Source organism: Arachis ipaensis, chromosome B1 (genome assembly GCF_059453495.1).
Source record: "Arachis ipaensis isolate K30076 ecotype BB chromosome B1, ASM5945349v1, whole genome shotgun sequence".
Taxonomy (NCBI): Eukaryota; Viridiplantae; Streptophyta; class Magnoliopsida; order Fabales; family Fabaceae; genus Arachis; species Arachis ipaensis.
Window position 1 is genome coordinate 6,909,678 of NC_142436.1, and position 19,038 is coordinate 6,928,715.

Here is a 19,038-nt window from a genome sequence, read left to right on the forward strand (position 1 = left end):
CGATACTTTACTCTAATACCATTCGAACACTGTGAAACCTTTGCCCTCATATATTTTCTTATACTTTCCCTTATCTTTCTTTCTTAAATTTTTTTTTAATTCAAACCTAGATCTTAAAATTTACTTCATAGTTAGTACTTTAACTAATTTAATTTGAACCACTTTCAAGCACTTTAAACATTTCTTTTTAGCTATCAAATACTAAATTTATCAATCGTGCATCCAAGACACATTTCACATAATTCAATTTATTTAATCTCTTATATTTTTATAAAAATTTGGACATAACCTCCTCTAAAAATAGACTCAACCACTCTTAAGAATTCCCTCAATCTCAATAATTTATAAATCATTTTAACCTTCAACCACAATATCATCAAATTAAATCAAAGCTTTCCAACGAACATTCAATTTTAAACAAACTTACAAAGGTATATATACTACAAGAAAAACGCTAAATACTGTCGGATTTACCAAAAAATTCGTCGATAACCTATTTATCGTCGAATTTAGTGGCAGAATAAATTCAACGATATAAATCTCCCCGGTAACTATTTACCATCGAATTTTTTCATCCGCCGCTAATTACTGGCAGATTTAACGGCGATATAAACTTTTAATTGTGAAATTCTGGAGCTTGTTACCGTCGGATTTTAATTTTTTCTGGTAAATTCGACGGTAATATATTGTTTATTATTAATAATTACCGGTGGATTTAACCGACGGTTAACTTAGATTTTAATTTTTTTTTAAAAAATATTTAAAAATTTAATATATAATTAAAAAATATTTAAATCTAATAATTTCTAAACTAACAGTTTAATAATTTTTAGTTGAAAGTTTACAAACAAGTTTAAATATCAAAGTTTATTATTAAAACAAAAAAAAAAGAGAATTTAATTAAGCAGAAAAATCAGATTTAAAATGCATCAAACCCTCAATTACTAAAATTGAACGAAATTAAATTAGAAATTGAAAGAGCGATACTAACGAGTATTAAAGATTAGACTATACTAATACTATTACATTACATAAAGAATTAGACATACCAAACTATTTATGATATTAACAATTAACTAATTTATTGTCCACAACATTAATCATACATTGTCGTAAAGTAAGTCAATACAATAGTCAAATCAAACATCAATTCATAACCAATAAAATTTTCATTGTTAACTATTATTAATATGGAAAAGTATAGGTAAAAAATGAAAATATTAAACAATGTGAACAATGGATATATCAGATGTTCAATTCACTAGGTGTGCGGATGGTTATTCTAATATTAAGATTTAGGTGAGTAATTTGAGGTGTAGTGTGTTTTACTTGAATTTGGTCAATTTTAGGGCCCGTTGTTCATGTTGTTCAAGAAAATCATTGATTACCTAGCATAACCTTATTAATATTAATAATCTGAGACAATTCTAAAAGTTGAAAAGTAAATAAGTTTTTTTAGTTACCCAAGATTCAGTCCTGGTTTTTCAATTAACTTTGATGGAACTTGACGTGTCAAGTTGTTTTGTAGAAATCTGCAATAGCCAAAGAGAGTCCAATAAAAAAACTTAAAACAAAAAATTTGCACCGCCACCATTATCATTCAGTCATAAGTTCACAAACCATACATGAACAAAAATCAAGCAAACACCAAAAGCACCTAAACCATAAAAATTTTGCAGATCTATTCACCAAATCTAAAATTTACAATATCAGCCAAATACAACCACATACAAAATCAATCAATCAGCCACATCAAACACTCATTGACTTTTAGCCATCATTAATCCAAAAACATAATTTAAACCAATCCTGAAATTGGTTGCCATTGCCTTATACTAATTAACCTTCAAACACTAATACATCTTCTGTAGACTCACCTTAACATTCATAAACAACAAAATCAAATTTAGAAAAAAATTAGAACAGGATTTTTTTAGTAGTAAATAAATAAATTTTTGCAAAATAAAAAATTAAAAAATTCGATTTTGAATAAAATAAAATACTCGTTTTCCTTTCGGTAGTAATATCGTCGACTGCAGAACTTCCATCATGGTCGTTGTAGGTTATTTTCCGCTACATGCATAGCTAACATTAATTTTGTTTTCTTGTTCTTCAACTCTAACTCATCGCAGGCAGAGGTGGACATGAATGATGGTTCAAAAAAGGGGTTAGGACCAAAAGGGGTTATGATTTTTTATTAAAAAATTAAAAACAAGATGGAATAGGAAGAGGGATGAGGCCAACCTACCTGGACAACGGAGAAGAGACATAGCTCTGACGTCAAAGGGAGCGGCAGCGGCAGCTCTTCTAACGGTGACGAAGACAGATGGAGCAACTCCGTTTGAGGCAACGAAACACAATCCATGCAACTTGACATAGACTTTAGAGGAGAATGGAGGTGGGCAGCGCTGGCAGAGGGTGGTCGAAGGGGCTATCAGAGGATGTTGTAGGGGAGAGAGAAGAGAGAGGAGAATGGGAGGGAGAAGGTTGTTCTCGAAAGTGAGGGGAGAGGGTCGCACATTTTTAATTTAGATAAGATTTAACGGTAGATAAATCCGACGGTAATCTCGGTGCCAATTTTTCTTGTTTTTCTTCTAATTATTATCGGTGAATCTACCGTTAGAATATCAAATCCGATGGTATGCATTTTATTCGACGAATTTATTGCCAAATCCGCCGGTAAAATCGCCGCTAACGTTCGATACTACATCCGACGACATTCAATGTTTTTCTTATAGTGATATAACCGTCGAACAATTCTCAATTTCACACGCATTCAATCATCATCACAATAAATTCAGAATCAATCAAATTCATAGCTACAAACCAAACTCAATAACACTACAATTTGTTAATTTATTTGCAATTATCCTTTATACTTTTTATGCATTCTTAAATTAAAATCATTAATTTTAAAAAATATATCCCCTACCTCAATTAACCGAAACTCAAAAATTAAATGCAACGAATCCCTTTTTATTTTTAATTCGTATCAGCAACAACAATTTTAATAGCTTTCAAATAATATCAATAGCATTGACGGTCAGAGCAACAGTAACTAAACTGACATAGATTAAAATCAAAGCGAAAATAGATATTAGGCACAATTAAAACAGATTATCGTGGTGAATCAAGGCAAAAGAAGTTTAATCTCATCGCAAGAACACAGGCCAAAAGGATATAGCAATAGCTCCAGCGATGGTATTTCTACTAGAAAAAATATTATGTGATTTTTTTTAATATTAACTACTTAATACTGAGCTTTTATATCGCTAACTCGTTTTCGATTTTAAGCCAATAAATTTTGTTTCTATTTTTTAACAATCGTCTATCAAGATCTCCAAATAATATTGTTCACATAATTATTATTAATATATTATAGTTATTCAAATGAACAACAGATATAAGTCCACTCCTCTGTAAGAGAAACAAAGACTTCAAATAACAAGGGGGAAAAATAAATTCTAACGTTAATAACTTAACTTGCAGATAAACTTTTCGATTTATCCGTAGTTTCATGACGAGTCTCCACACTTGAGTTTCTAAAAGAGTTGAAAATTTTGGGGGTGAGAATAAACCACTCGTTCTCAGTAGAGAATGAAAAATGCCATAAAAGTAAAAGATAAATGCACATAACTCTCTTATCGTTTAAGAAGAATTTCTTTTTATTAAATCTCTAAAATTTTGAAATTTACTTTAAATGATTTAGCATCAGTTTTATTAATCAATCCTCAATCATCTCAGTTTATAATCACATTTATAAACCAATAAACATAAACAAAGTACACAATATAAACATACAAACAATTCACATACACCAGTCAAATAATAGAGAATTTTATAGACAATATATATAGCACGGTAATAGAAGACATACTCAAATAATCCTTACAAACGTATATAATAAATGTCTATTTTTATGTAGATCGTAAACTCACGTGTCAGTTCGTTGTCCAATATTCAACAATAATCTTAAAATAACACTAAAAGAAACATCGTTAAAATCGACGGCCAAATTGACGGCTAAGCCGTCGATAATATTAAAATTCGACAGCAAAATAGACGGCGAAAGTGGTCGCTATTAAGCTTGTCGATTTTTCAAAATTCTAATAAAATCGATGGCTTGCCTAGCCGTCGATAATAATTTAATAAAATCGATAGTATTTCTATCTATAACATGAGTTTGAGAATTTTACCTTCTTACTAAAATCGACAATGTTGCCATCGATATTATTATATAAAATCGATGCCATTTTTGTCGATATTTGATTCAATAAAATCGACAATATTTTCGTCTATAATATACTTAATAAAATCGACAACTTGCCATCGATATTTGATTCAATAAAATTGACACATTTGCCATCGATTTAATTATTTAGAAACTGACAAATTATGTGTCTATATTTTGGTTTTTTTGTCTATTTTAAATTTAAAAAGCGACAACTATGCCGTCGATTTTAATAGTTATATGTTTTAATTATTTTTTAATTAAAAAATAGTAAACAATTAATGCAAATAAACTATTAAATATAAAAATAAAATTTATATAAATAAACTTTTAGATATAGAAATAAAATAGAAAACAGTTAATGCAAATAAATTTTAAATATTAGATAATAAGTTTACAAACTTATCAAAATAATAAATAATACTCTAACATTAAGACTCAAAATAGGGGTGTGTATGGGTCGGGTGAAACCGGGTTTGATGTGACCCAGACCCGCCCCGAAATATATACCGGGCCTATTTATTAGACCCAAACCCGGCCCTAGACCCGATGAAACCTATACACTTTCGGGCCACAATTATACTGGGTGAAAATCGGGCCGTTAACATTACATTACCTTGATACCTTCTTATAAGCTAGCATGTGAAAATATCCAAATTTCCAAGACTCCAACCATTATTTGACATGGTAAAATTCACTTAGAAAAATATAACAATAATCAACTCTTCTCTAAAATAAAGCATAACCATAATCAATACTGGTTCGTCCGAACACTAGGGATGCCGAGCCTAAGCGCTTCCGAGTGAGTTGACACCAAAGAGGAAGAGCTTTACGTCAGCCGGAAGTCAAACACCGCGGCGGGAATACCTGCACAAGATACTCCGAGCTCAAGTCAGTAATGATTCTCAGTGAGTGAGTTAAGAGTAAAGAGTAGAAGAATGAGAGTGATAGAACCTGAGACCTAGCCGAGCATATTAGCTAGGTTTTATAGGAGTTGGTTTTTACCCGTTGGTGGATAAGTCCTAGTTTGTAGGTTGGTTGAGATATTCTATTTTGGTGCTATAAACCAGCTGAGCACGTTTCTTATTTTCAGTTGGGTGATTCAGCTTCGGTCCTGATCATGTGCCGAGATTTTCGGACGGCTGATGCGGGACCGAGCTTTATGATGCACGTGTCTTTTTATTCGAATGGGTGAGGCCGAGCTTATCAGCTGACGTGCCGAGCTTGTTTGATGTGACATCAGCCTCAGATATTTGTGTGCCGAGAATTCCGAGAGACCGAGGATGTGGGTGACGTATCATAGCCCCCAAGCTTGCCTTGGTTTGGACAAGACTAAGGCGAGCTTTGTACACTTCGGGTGGCAAAATCCTCGGTCGCTTTATTTGTTATGTGTGTCCCTTACAGCCCCCGAGCTTGTCTTAGTTTTGGCGCATTTTGTGTTTTGAAACGGTTTGTATCATTAATTTCCGGCGTCGTTCTTCGTGCGTTTAATGAATGATTGATTTGATTGTGCTGCGCATTCCAAGGAACCCCTGACCGTCTGATTTGCAGAGTGTTGATCGTGGGTTTTTTGATGGCTTTGATTAGAGGTTAACGTTTCGTTTCTAACTGCTCCTTTTTCTGTAATAAACGAGGCTTTTTTTTCCTTAGTTTTGGATGTTGGGAGCTTCTGCATTTTGGAGAAAAAATGAGCCAGAAAGGTGAGTGTTGATTTTGAGTTTTTATTTCTTTCCTCCTGCCTTAATTTTAGTTTTCTCTGCCGTATTTTATGGAAGAGGGAAATTCTGGTGTGGGTAAGGGCGATATGTATGGTTGGGTTGATTCAAAGGTCAAGGAATATGTGTCTCAATTTAGTGATAAGGAGGCAGTTGACATGTTAGGCTCTAATGTCTGGGTTAGGAGTGGGAGTGGAGTAAGGATAGAGATACTTCCATGTGATGCCAGTGACCGGGTCTTCCATTGTCGCGACGATTGGGCTTATTTCTATATGTATAGTTGCCTGTTTATTGAGTTGGGGGTTAGGGTTCCGTTTACTGATTTTGAGTGTAGCGTTCTTTATTGGTTAAACTGTGCTCCTAGTCAACTTCATCCGAATTCCTGGGGGTTCGTTAGAGCTTTCGAAGTGTTGATGGATTTTCTTGAACAGCCGCCTTCTCTCCGTTTGTTCTTTTCTTTATTTCAGGCGAAAGGGGTTGATCGGGGTGTTTGGGTTAATCTAAATAGTTATCCTCATCGTGCGATTTTTGGCCTTTACAAGTCTTCTTTTAAGAACTTCAAAACTATGTATGTTAAAGTGAGGAGTGTACCCGAGGAGTTTCCTTTCTACCTGAATGAGTACCTTGTTGAGAGGTTCCCTTTATTTTGGTGTTCTGAACCTATGCAAGCTTTAGATGTGGATAGGTCGGTTGATGATCAGCTTATGATGGAATTTTTGTTTGAAAAGTTGGGCCCAAAGGGATTGTTATCCGTGTCGGAGTTGTTGAAATGGGACACAGATAGGGTGGCTGTTCTGAAGTATTTAGGTAATTTAATCGTTTTTGGATGTATTGTTGTTTTCTTCTCGCTCGTTCTTATTGCTTTTGTTTTCTGAATAGGTGAGAAGGCGCCGACGATCACTACTGCTGGTCTGAAGTTGTTCTTCAGTCAGCGAAAAAAGGCTGAAAAGGAGGGTTCGACCACCAATGCTGAGAAAGATTTTGTTGTTCATCCTGAATCTGCTCTTAAGGTTAAGCGCAAGAGAGGTCATGTGAAAGAGAGAGTTGCTGAGGCTTTCTTGGAGAAAGGGGAGTCTTCCATCGAACTCCGAAGGGTGGAGTCAGCGTATGAGTCTCAGAAGAAGTTGCATGGTTATTCGGAAGACATACATAGTCAGTCCTTATGGGGTAAGTTATACCCTTTTTCTGTTATGGCGGATGAACTTTGTTGTTTTCCGGAAGACATGAAAATGATTGAGGATATCGGACATGTGGGAGTGAGTCGCTTTCTGCAGGTAAGTGTTATAATTTCTGTTCTCGTATCTTCTTGCTTTGGTGCAGTTTTAATATGTTTTTTTTTCTTGTCTTAGGTGATTGGTGCGCGTATCGTGGCTGTTGGGCGTGCTCAAGAGCTCGCCATTGAGAAGGAGAATAAATCTGCCTTGGATGTCGCTAAGTTATCCTTGGCTTTGGAGGAGAAAGAGAAAACCATCTCTGAGCTGTCTTCTGAGCTGTCTGAGGAGAAGCGCCTTCGGCTTACTTCTGCGGAGGAGGTAAGGACTACTAAGGTTGAGAATGATCGCTTGGGGTCAAGGGTTAAGGAGTTGCAGACTGAAGTCTACGAGGCCTTTGCACAAGGGTTTGAACGTGCTGTTTCTCAAGTGCGGGTGCTGTTTCCTGAGTCGGATGTGGATAAGCTTGATGCGACAAAGGTGGTTGTGGGTGGGCAGCTTGTGGAAGACGAACCTGTTGTTGCTGATGAAGGTGAAGGATCCAGCATTGGTGACAAAGTCGAGTAGGCTCTTAGTTAAAATTTGTGAGCTTCGTATGTAGTGTTGTGGTTCTTTTAGAACTTTTTTGCTTTTTTGGGTAACTCCGAATATTGTTATCGGTAGTGATACTTTTGTTTCCGAGCATATAGCTCGGCTTAATTATGAAAAAAGGTTGATGTTTTGGATGAATTTATGATTATGTGTTGGAAACAGTCGTATGTATGTATTGAAGATGGCCTAAGCCATTCTTTGTTTAAGTGAACTTGTCAGAAATGTGAATAGATGTTCTAATGTAGTACTTGTCTTTTTGAATGGAAGCGCTTTAAGATTTGTTTGATGATAATGTTTGTTTGTACTTCTCCCGAGCAGTATGCTCGGTATGCGCGTGTTGTTTTCCGAGTATGAAGCTCGGATTAGTTTGTTAATTGGAAACACGTTGACTTATTTTTATGGTGAAAGTTTTCCGAGGAATATGTGATGCTAGGGTTCCGAGGATAATGCTCGGATAATTTGGAGCGTTTATCAACTGAAATGTATGCTGACTGTCAGGATGAAAACTGTTTTGATTGCACAGTAAGTTGTATTTGTACAATGATTTGTTGCGTCCGGCCTCATTAAAACCCTTTCCGAGTAAAACCCTTGTGTTTTTGGGAAAAAACCTTCGGAGGGAAAAAGAGTACCATCATTCGCTATTATACAGGCTGTGTCATGATTGATATTCTCTTAGGGAGGAGACGTTCCATGTTCCTGGGAGTTGTTCTCCTCTAAGGGTTTCTAATTTGTAAGCCCCCTTTCCGAGGTTTTGGAGGACTCGGAAAGGTCCTTCCCAATTTGCCGCTAATTTGCCATGTGATGATGGTTTTCGAGCATCCTCTGTTCGTCTGAGTATGAGGTCTCCATTGTTGAAGGATCTGTGTACTACTCTTTTGTTGTGTCTTAGCTCTAGATATTGTTTTCTGGCTCGTTGTTTTATGGCGGAAATGTCCCTTTCTTCTTCTACAAGGTCCAATTCGGCTGTCCGAGCTTGTTGATTATTTGGTTGATTATATAGCTCGGTTCTTAATGTTGGGATGCTGACCTCTACTGGAATGAGCGCTTCTGCGCCATATACCAATTTGAAGGGAGTTTCCCCTGTGGCAGATTGAATGCTGGTATTATAGCTCCATAGGATTTCTGCGATGAGATCGGCCCACTCTCCTTTAGCATCGCCGAGCTTTTTCTTTAATCCCTGCAAGATAATTCTGTTAGCCGATTCAACCTGTCCGTTAGTTTGCGGGTGCTCTACTGAGTTGAAATGATGTTTGATGTTAAAGTTTGTTAGAAAGGTAGCGAGCTTATGATCTGTAAATTGTCTCCCGTTATCCGAGATTATCTCTCTTGGGATACCAAATCTGCATATGATATTTTTCCATAGAAAAGATCGCACTTTCTCTGCTGTTATGTGCGCTAGTGGTTGTGCTTCTATCCACTTAGAGAAATAGTCAATTGACACTAAAAGAAACTTTACCTGGCCTGGCGCTTTCGGAAAGGGTCCGAGGATATCCAGTCCCCACCTATCGAAAGGCCAGCTTACCTCTATGGTATGGAGCTCCTCGGCCGGGGTCTCTGAGAGGGTGGCGTGCTTTTGACAATTATCACATGCTTTGACTTTTGTGATGCAGTCTCGTTTTATCGTTGGCCAATAGTATCCTGTTCGCAAGATCTTTGCTGCTAATGCTCGGCCGCCGATGTGGTTTCCACAGACTCCTTCATGCGTTTCAGCCATAACCTCCTCGGCTTCCTCTCTGCTGATGCACTTGAGCAGTGGTTGTGAATGTCCTCGCCTGTATAGGGTGTTTCCGAGCACTGTATAGAAGCTTGCTCTTCTTCGGAAGAGCGGCAAGTTCGGTTCGTCATTTGGTATAGTGCCTGTGTTTATGTAATTGAGAAAAGGTGTTCGCCAATTTGGGACCTGTGTTATACTCAAAATTGTACCCTGCTCAAAACTCGGTTTGTCAAGTGTTAGCTGGGACAGTGCCGATGTGTTTTCGGCTTGCCGAGTCGTGGCCAACTTAGATAACACATCGGCCCTGGTGTTTTGTTCTCGGTTTACATGAATAATATCGAATTCTTTAAATTTTGAAATTAGATCCTTTGTTATGAGCCAATATTTCTCTAACAAAGGATCTTTTACCTGGAATTCGCCCTTTATTTGATGTACCACTAACGAAGAGTCGCAGTAGGCTGTTATTCGAGGTATCTGTAGTTGTAGGGCGAGCTTTAGTCCAGCAAGTAGGGCCTCATATTCTGCCTGATTGTTGCTTGCGTTGAAGCAGAACTGTAGTGACTGCTCGGCCACCACTTTGTCTCTTTCTTTTAGTAGTATCCCGGCTCCACTGCCTTCTTTGTTTGACGCTCCATCCACATGTATGCTCCAACTGACCTCTGTATTATGTGTGTCATTAGTCATCTCCGATATAAAGTCGGCTAGCACCTGTGACTTTAGTGTTTTTCTTGATTCGTACTGAATGTCGAACTCGGAGAGCTCGACCGACCATTTTATCAATCTGCCGGCGAGCTCGGGTCTGGTTAATATCTGCCTTAGTGGTTGGTCCGTTCGTACTATGATTGTGTGGCTTTGGAAATAGTGCCGCAGTCTTCTTGCTGTGGTGATTAGTGCTAGCGCCAGTTGTTCTATCCTCGGGTACCGTGTTTCTGTTGGTTGTAGCACCCTACTGATGAAGTATACTGGGCTTTGCTTTCTTCCTGTTTCTGTTACTAAAACCGAGCTTACAGCGTGGTTAGATACTGATAGGTATAAATGCAGCGGCTTACCTGTCTCTGGTCTTTGGAGGATTGGTGGTGATGTCAAGTGTTGTTTAAGTTCGGTAAAAGCATTTTCGCATTCGTCTGTCCAGTTGAATTTCCTGCCTTTAGAGAATGTCTGGAAAAAGTGATAAGATCGGTTTGCCACTGCAGGTAGGAAACGTGACAGGGCAGCTATTCGTCCTGCAAGTTGCTGGACTTCCTTTACCGTTTTTGGGCTTGTCATGTTCAGTACGGCCTTGCACTTTTCTGGGTTGGCCTCGATACCTCGAGATGTTAACATGAATCCCAGGAACTTCCCTCCTTGTACCCCGAACGCGCATTTGTTTGGATTGAGTCTCATGTTATATGCTCGGAGTTGCTTGAAGATTTCTACTAAATCGTCACAGTGTGATCCCTGCATAGGTGTTTTGGCTACCATGTCATCTACATAGACCTCCATATTGCGGCCTATCTGCTGCTGGAATACTTTGTCCATTAGCCTTTGGTATGTCGCACCTCCATTCTTTAGGCCAAAAGGCATTACCTTGTAACAAAAATTCCCATGTTCTGTTATAAAAGCTGTTTTGCTTTGGTCTTCTGGGTGCATTAGAATCTGGTTATAGCCAGAGTATGCATCCATAAAACTCAAAGTTTTGAAACCAGAGGCGTTATCAACTAACTTATCAATACAAGGCAATGGGTATGCATCTTTAGGACAAGCTTTGTTTAAGTTTGTAAAGTCGACGCACATGCGCCATTTACCTGAGTTTTTCCTTACCATTACCACGTTGGACAACCATGTGGTGGAGCGAATTTCTCTGATGAAACCTGCATTGAGGAGCTTCTGGGTTTCTTCGAGTGCTGCTTGTTTTTTCTCTTCTCCGAGGTTCCTTTTCTTCTGTGCAACTGGTCGGATCGTTTTGTCGATTGCTAGCTTGTGGCAGATGACTTCTTGGTTGATTCCGGGCATGTCATCTGGCGTCCATGCAAAAAGGTCGGCGTTCTGACGCAGTATGTGAATGAGTTTTGCTCGGTCTGCCCCTTCTAATGCTTCTCCAACATATGTGCATTGTTTGTCGTCTGATGTCAGTGTTACTTGTTGAAGATTGTCCATTGGCCGAGGTCTTTCGCCGAGGTCTTCTCTTGGGTCGAGGTCGGCTAGTGTCGCTGTGTTGGCGGACGTGTGGATTGCTTGAACCTGGGGCCGAGCTTCCTGTTTTGTTTGTACTGGTTTTAAACCAGCGTTATAGCATTGCCGAGCTTCTTGATGGTCGGCATACACCGTAGCGATCTTGTTTTCCTGCACTAGAAACTTGACACACAGATGTAATGTGGACACCACTGCCCTGAATATATTCAGGGCGGGTCTCCCAAGTATAATATTGTAAGGGCTGTAACAGTTTACTATTAGGTATTGAATATCAATCGACTTTGACATAAGGATTTCTCCCATTGTGGTCTTTAGCCATATGTGTCCCATGATGGGGACTCTCTCTCCGGAGAACCCAATTAGCTCTCCGGAGAAGGGTTGTATCAATTTTTCTGATAATTTCATTTTTGTAAAAGTAGAGTAAAATAAAACATCAGCACTACTACCTGGATCTAACAATGTTTTTCTTACCAACAGTTCTCCGACCTGGATTGAAATTACCACGGGATCGTCGAGGTTAGGGCTTGCCGATTTGAAGTCTGCTTGGTTGAAGGATATTGTGACATCTGGTTCTTTGTCCTTCTTTGGTTGTATAGTTCCTTCGATTGCCAGCATTGCTCTATAGCTTCGTTTCCTGGCCGAGCTTGTTTCTCCTCCGCCTGCGAATCCCCCTGATATGTGGTTGATGACTCCTCTTGGTGGATCAGGAGTCGTTCTCTCTTTTTTATCGTCGGCGATTGCTTGCTTATGTTCTACCCTGTCCGAGTTTCCTCCTCTGCCTTTCCGGGTCTCGATGTATTTGTCCAGGAGCCCTTGGCGTGCTAGCCTTTCCAGGAGGTCCTTCGCAACGATGCAGTCATCCGTAGTATGACCGAACTTCCGGTGGAAGGCACAATGCTTTGTCTTGTCCACGAACCGTTGATCATGGTAGTTCCCTGCTCGGGCTGGTGGCTTTATGATTTTGGCGTTGAGGATTTCTCTGATGATGTTCTCTCTTCTGGTGTTGAATCTGGTGTATGTGTTGTACTTTGACGCGGGCTTAGAAGGTTTCTTAGTGTCCCTGTTGCTTGGCGATCTGAAAGTCCTTTCTTCGTCTCTCCGATGTGGTTGTTTGTCCGACTTTTGGGCTTCTCGGAGTTCTTCGATCTCCATTTGACCTGCCGCCCTTTCCCGGAATTCCTCTAGCGTCTTCGGCTTTGTTATGGCAATGGTCTCCCGAAATTTGCCAGGCCTAAGGCCGGCCTTGAGAGCGTGCAGGTGAACGGCCGGGTCCAAGTCTTGGATCTCCATAGTGGCGTCAGCGAATCTGGTCATGTAGTCTTTCAGGCTTTCGTGCTGACCTTGTTTGATGGTGCCAAGATAGTCCGAGCCATGTACGTAGATTCTTGATGCAGCGAAATAATCAATGAATGATCTGGCGAGGTCTTCAAAGGAGGAAATCGAACCTGCAGAAAGTTTAGAAAACCAGAGTAATGCAGCACCATCTAGGTATGTGGGGAATGCTCGGTAGAGGACGGGCTCATTGTTAGGGCCGTTGAAAAACATCATTGATTGGAACTTCTTCACATGGGCCCGAGGATCGCCGAACCCCTTGTATGGTTCTAGCGCGGTAGGCAGCGTAAAGTTTTTCGGTATTTGGTAGTTTGTGATCTCCTCGGAGAAAGGGTTGTCAAGGGTGAGCTTCTCCTTTGGCGGGACGATGTTTAAAGGGTCCGCCGCACTTTGAGCCGAGCCTTTGGAGTTCTCTCCATTGTTCTGTGTTGAGAGCTCGGCTATTCTTCGTACCTCCGCCTGAAGCTCAGCGATTTGAGCCAGGAGGTCGTCCTGTGAGAGTTGTGGATTTTCCTTGTCAGCCATGTCCGAGGATCGAGAATCCTGCAAAATAAAGTAGAAGACTAAACGAAGGGAAAAATGGGGTTAGATGTACTCCGGGCCCCACGGTGGGCGCCAAGTGGTTCGTCCGAACACTAGGGATGCCGAGCTTAAGCGCTTCTGAGTGAGTTGACACCAAAGAGGAAGAGCTTTACGTCGGCCGGAAGTCAAACACCACGGCGGGAATACCTGCACAAGATACTCCGATGCTCAAGTCAGTAATGATTCTCAGTGAGTGAGTTAAGAGTAAAGAGTAGAAGAATGAGAGTGATAGAACCTGAGACCTAGCCGAGCATATTAGCTAGGTTTTATAGGAGTTGGTTTTTACCCGTTGGTGGATAAGTCCTAGTTTGTAGGTTGGTTGAGATATTCTATTTTGGTGCTATAAACCAGCTGAGCACGTTTCTTATTTTCAGTTCGGTGATTCAGCTTCGGTCCTGATCATGTGCCGAGATTTTCGGACGGCTGATGCGGGACCGAGCTTTATGATGAACGTGTCTTTTTATTCGAATGGGTGAGGCCGAGCTTATCAGCTGACGTGCCGAGCTTGTTTGATGTGACATCAGCCTCAGATATTTGTGTGCCGAGAATTCCGGGAGACCGAGGATGTGGGTGACGTATCAAATACTAATATTTTCTAATAACACCAAATATTTAAATCAATACAAATAACACAATATTATGTATTAGTCTAAAATCTTATACATTTTAAACATAAAACATTAACTTATAGTCTTATAATAACTAATAACACAAAATATTAAAGTTTACAATACTTAAATTCCACATAAGAATAGCCATCATCCATCACTAATAATACAAAATATTAATTGTGTATGATGATCGGGCCACCGGGCCGAATTCGGGTGACCTGAGTCATGGCCCAGACTCAACCTGAAATAATGACCGGGTCTATTTTTGAGACCCTTATCCGACCTTAGACCCAGTGAAATCACACCAAATTAGCCCCTAAAATATTCGGGGCCTGGTCGGGTGTTCGGGTCGGGCTGGGCCATATACACCCCTAACTCAAGACAAGATAAATAACCAAACTTAGAGTTATATTCATTTAAATTGCAATCCACTAATAATACAAAATATTCAAAACAAAAGAAAACATTTAGCTATGATGACTTTTAAATTGCAATCCTTCTTGACACGTCTTACAATTTCTTCCATAATTGCCTTTTCAACTGCTCTAATCCTCCTCTGCATGCTAAGCAAATCTGAAACCCCAACTGGGATCAATTCACCTTTTTTATCTCTTAAAATTTCATTGGTATCTTCTTGGAGACAAGTCTCAACTACTATATCTACATCCTGGACAAAACGTTAATGATAGGACTGAATTAGTGGAAAGCATAATTTTATATACAAACTCTTTTGACATGACAAAAAGGATGTAATTTATAGAAGTACACAATAGCTAGTGAAAAGGTCAAAACAGAATACTACCTTCTGTTCTTCTCTATTGCCTACAGCATAAGCTTTATTGGTCCAGAGAAAGGAAATGTGTTCCAGAGATGCAAAATCATCTTTTAAAGAGCTTATAGCTGGAATATATGCAGATAATTGTCTTTGGAGTCCTCCAACTTTATTCTCTAGCAAACCAATTCTTTCTAACATCTATTCGATGACCGAGCTTTTTGCGGCACTTTCATCACCAAGTCTCTTGCAAACTCCAGCCATCTCATTGAGCTTACTTTTCAACAGTGCTTCACAAATGGATGAAATCTGAAGATAAAAAAAGCATGCCGTATTCTTAGCCTCCCATTGTTCAACTTCATTTGTTTTATCCAACAACTTTGAATTCAGTATGTCTTACTTCACCCTGTACTGTTCAACTTCATGATGTAGTAATCTCGTCTCAAACTGAAAGCTCTTATTTGTTTCATTAAGGCGTTCAATTTCTTTTTTGTGATTCATGCAATTTTTTGAAAGTTCAACAATCTTTCTGTCCATATCTTCTTTGATCATTCTTGATTCTTCTTGTTCCATCTTCATCTCCTCAATAGCTCTGCAGAACTCGGTGTTTAATGTCTCTGATGCCTTTAGCCTTTTCTCCATTGCTAACAGTTATGCTTTTTTTCTTTTTAACCAGATTTTCTGAGTTTTCAATTTGATGACTTAAATGGAAACTTGTGTCTTTGGCTTCATGCAACTCTTTGTCCATTCTCTCAATTGACTTGTTCAGATAAACATTCTCTGCTTTTGTCAACTCGAACCTTTTTCTCAACTTGTCAAGCTCCTGTTTAAAATCATAATTCATACTGCTAACATTGCCGAGGCATGATATATTAAAAAGACAAAAAATAGAAACAAAAAGAGAAGTTTCAACTTCAAAGAAACAAGATAACAAATTATTTACAAGAAAAGAAAAGAAAGGCATGATAGTATCATCAAATACCATTATCCTTATATATAACTAGCATCATGCAAATTGATCAACTAAAAAAATCTCTTACTTCACTATTTTCTCCTCTGTCTGATAATTATTTGTTAACTATTTCATCAGCATTGCAGTGCAATTCAATCTGGTAAATCAGCATCAAAAGTGATTTAAATTTTAAAATATAATTTAATTTTGCACAAGCAGTCATTTACTAATTAACAACATGATATATTTTTCATTGAACTTCAAGCTAACTTAAATATATAACAAATATCCATGAAAGAAAAAGATAATAAACTGAGCATCCAATATCTTACAGCATATAATAATGTGGGGTCTTACATACCAACACAGGATAAGCTAGGAACCAAAAGTCAGATGGAGCCTAACTAGAACAAAATATGATGAGTTTACCTGGGAGCCAAAGATGGCTTCATTAGATAATAGTAGGTGGACAGTATTTGATGCATCACGTAGTTGCTGGTATACTTTGATGATTTGGAGAGATAAATTACAGCAATAACCAAATAGAAATCCTACCAAACCACAATGACTAGCAGAAAAGATGAAAATTCAATAAGTAAATTGAAATAAACAGAGCAATTAATATTATGAGCAATATTCACGAAGATTACTTAAATAATACACAATACTTTCCTTACTTACTTGAAATCTGTAACTGAATTTTAAGTTAGTACTCTACTTTTTTCTAATACTAAGCAAGCAAGTAGTTTTTCTTTCTAATTTTGTTTTATCTAATCACATTGTAAAACTATGACAAACTAGTTAAGCTGAAGTAATGTGATGAATTGATTATGCTAATTAGATTTAACAAACACAAATTCAGAATTTCATGATAAAAATAGTAGATACAAAAATTGTAAAAATAAATATAATAATAAGAGAGAGACAGAGAAGAACTTACAAGAAGCTGCGATGGCGACATGCTCTGGCATCGGGCTCACAGTGACGTCGACCAGCAAAGACATTGCAACGACGAGTCTGTAGAAAAATAGGGCTGCACACGGATCGGATCGGATCGGATATCGGGTATATCCGCATAATTCAAAAAAACTATTTAAAGATTTTGTTTGGCTATTTTTACAAAAAAAAAATTCAGAAAATTCATTTTTCACCTGTTTAAGCCTATTTACTTCTAAAATATTATCAATAAAAGTTCTCTTGAATAACAAAAACAAAATAACAACACAAGATTTAAGTTTAATTATTCTAAGTTGAAGTACAACAATAAAAAATTAAAAACAAGATATCATAAAATTCATAAAATAATACACTAAAATTCATATCACATTAGGATTTACTTTCTTAAACTATGCTATTTATATGAGATGTGCGGATATGTGGATTTGCGGATCGGATCCGCGGATATCACTGCCAAATCCGCAATCCGATCCTACTATAGTGCAGATCGGATAATATCCGCAAAATTCGGATCGGATGCGGATAATTACCGCGGATATGCGGATATTATCCGATCCATGTGCAGCCCTATGGAAGAAGAACTTACATGCAGATTCACAAATCACAATGAGAGAGAGAGAGAGAGAGAGAGAGAGAGAGAGAGAGAGAGAGAGAGAGAGAGAGGAACTCACATGAAAAGGACGACAGCGAGTTCGGCGGAGGAGAAAAAGAAGAAGAAGAAGAAGAAGAAGAAGCAACTTTGCTCTTAGGCGGAGGAGGAGAAGAAGAAGAAGCAGCTCTCCTCGCAGGCGGAGGCCGACGGGTTTTCTCAGGCGTCGGAGAAGAAGAAGCTCTGCTCTTTGCCTCGCTACGTGACTGTGATTCCGTCTCTAGTCTCTATTCTCAAGCGTTGGTGGAGAAGAAGAAGCCTTACTCTGAAGTCTAAACTCTGATTCTATGAAGATTTAGGATTAAATTTTGGGGAAATGAGTAAAACGAAGGACGCGAAAAGCCAAATGCGGGAGTGATTTTTTTGTTGATAAAATCGACGACTAGTTAAAATAAAAATCATTTAAGTCGTCTATTTTATGTAATAAATCTATACCGTTAATCCAATTTAAAAAAGAGATCTCTATCGTCTAAATTTATCGATATTTTAATTATTAAAATAGATAACTAGTACGTTGATTTTAAAGAAAAAAAATTTCCAACCACTCTTTTGTCGATAATGTGACTATAGAATTAAAAGGTTAGAAAGTTACCAAAATAACAGACATCGTCGTCAATTTTAATATTTTATTTTTAATATTCTCTTTTTCATTTTATCGACGACAAACCGTCCAAAAACATCAATAGAAAATTTGCATTGACTGTCGATTTTTAGCGTCGATAATTACACTATTTTTTTAAGGGTAAAAAACCGACAATGATCTTGAGATAAACGTTATATATTGCCGTTTTTACCTCAGCTAACATTCTATCACTCTCTTCATAGAGAACCTTTCTTTCGATCTCAAATACGTATCGTCATTTTTACTGAGCCTAATGTACTATGCATTTCTTCGTATCCAACAACTTGTTAAAATTAATGTGTTGCCGTGTAGTATGTGACCAACCAAATTCATCCTCTCGAAATTGCTCCACATAAATTTAAACCAAGTGATTTATCTTAATGCGAAACGAAACTAATCCTTAAACTAATTTCTTTTATAAATTTAAGATTTTTAATATTTTTTAAAGGCACTAATTTAATTTATCAATTTTTAAACTATGTTTAAATACAATTTGTATTTTCAAACTTTTTAAATACAATTTGATTGTTTTTATCTGCTGATTATGTTATTATTCTTTTTAATGAACCCTAACTATCTTTTTTGTTAATGTATTTAATAATAATATTGATACATATATACATGAGATGGAGATTACTAAAAAAACTTGCAACTTACAAGTGACATATATAAAATAACAAAATAAATACATTAAAATCAATTACCAATATATTTACATAAATATATATGTAATTTAATTTACTTTTAATCAGGGACGGATCCAAAAAATTTAATATGGAGGAGCCGAATTTTAGATAAATTTTTTTCATTTCATAAAAATAATTAACATATAGTTATTATAGTTAATTTTTTAAAAATTTATCAAAAATATATATATAATTATAAATTTTTTTACAATTTTATTTTTAATATGATAGTTACATAAAA

The 19,038-nt window shown here is 37.6% G+C and overlaps 1 protein-coding gene across 1 annotated transcript; it reads right to left on the reverse strand.

Annotated features, from left to right (window-relative positions):
* Nucleotides 1–8,403: 8,403 nt before the first annotated feature.
* Nucleotides 8,404–15,132, reverse strand: LOC110272238 (uncharacterized). Its single transcript, XM_088502457.1, has 4 exons — nucleotides 14,962–15,132; nucleotides 14,674–14,826; nucleotides 11,263–13,509; nucleotides 8,404–11,163 (listed from the first exon to the last, which is right to left on the reverse strand). The coding sequence occupies exons 1-4, from the start codon at nucleotides 15,130–15,132 to the stop codon at nucleotides 8,404–8,406; spliced, it is 5,331 nt and encodes a 1,776-aa protein (XP_088358583.1).
* Between the last annotated feature and the right edge of the window lie 3,906 nt (nucleotides 15,133–19,038).

Excerpts from the sequence above, each read along its gene's own strand:
- LOC110272238 (XM_088502457.1), bottom strand. The coding sequence starts at position 15,132 with ATGTTAGAAAGAATTGGTTTGCTAGAGAATAAAGTTGGAGGACTCCAA. Across the intron at positions 14,827-14,961 it reads GCAATAGAGAAGAACAGAAG|GATGTAGATATAGTAGTTGA; the intron begins GTAGTATTCTGT and ends CGTTTTGTCCAG. Across the intron at positions 11,164-11,262 it reads GGTTGTCCAACGTGGTAATG|TTAGTTGATAACGCCTCTGG; the intron begins GTAAGGAAAAAC and ends TGTATTGATAAG.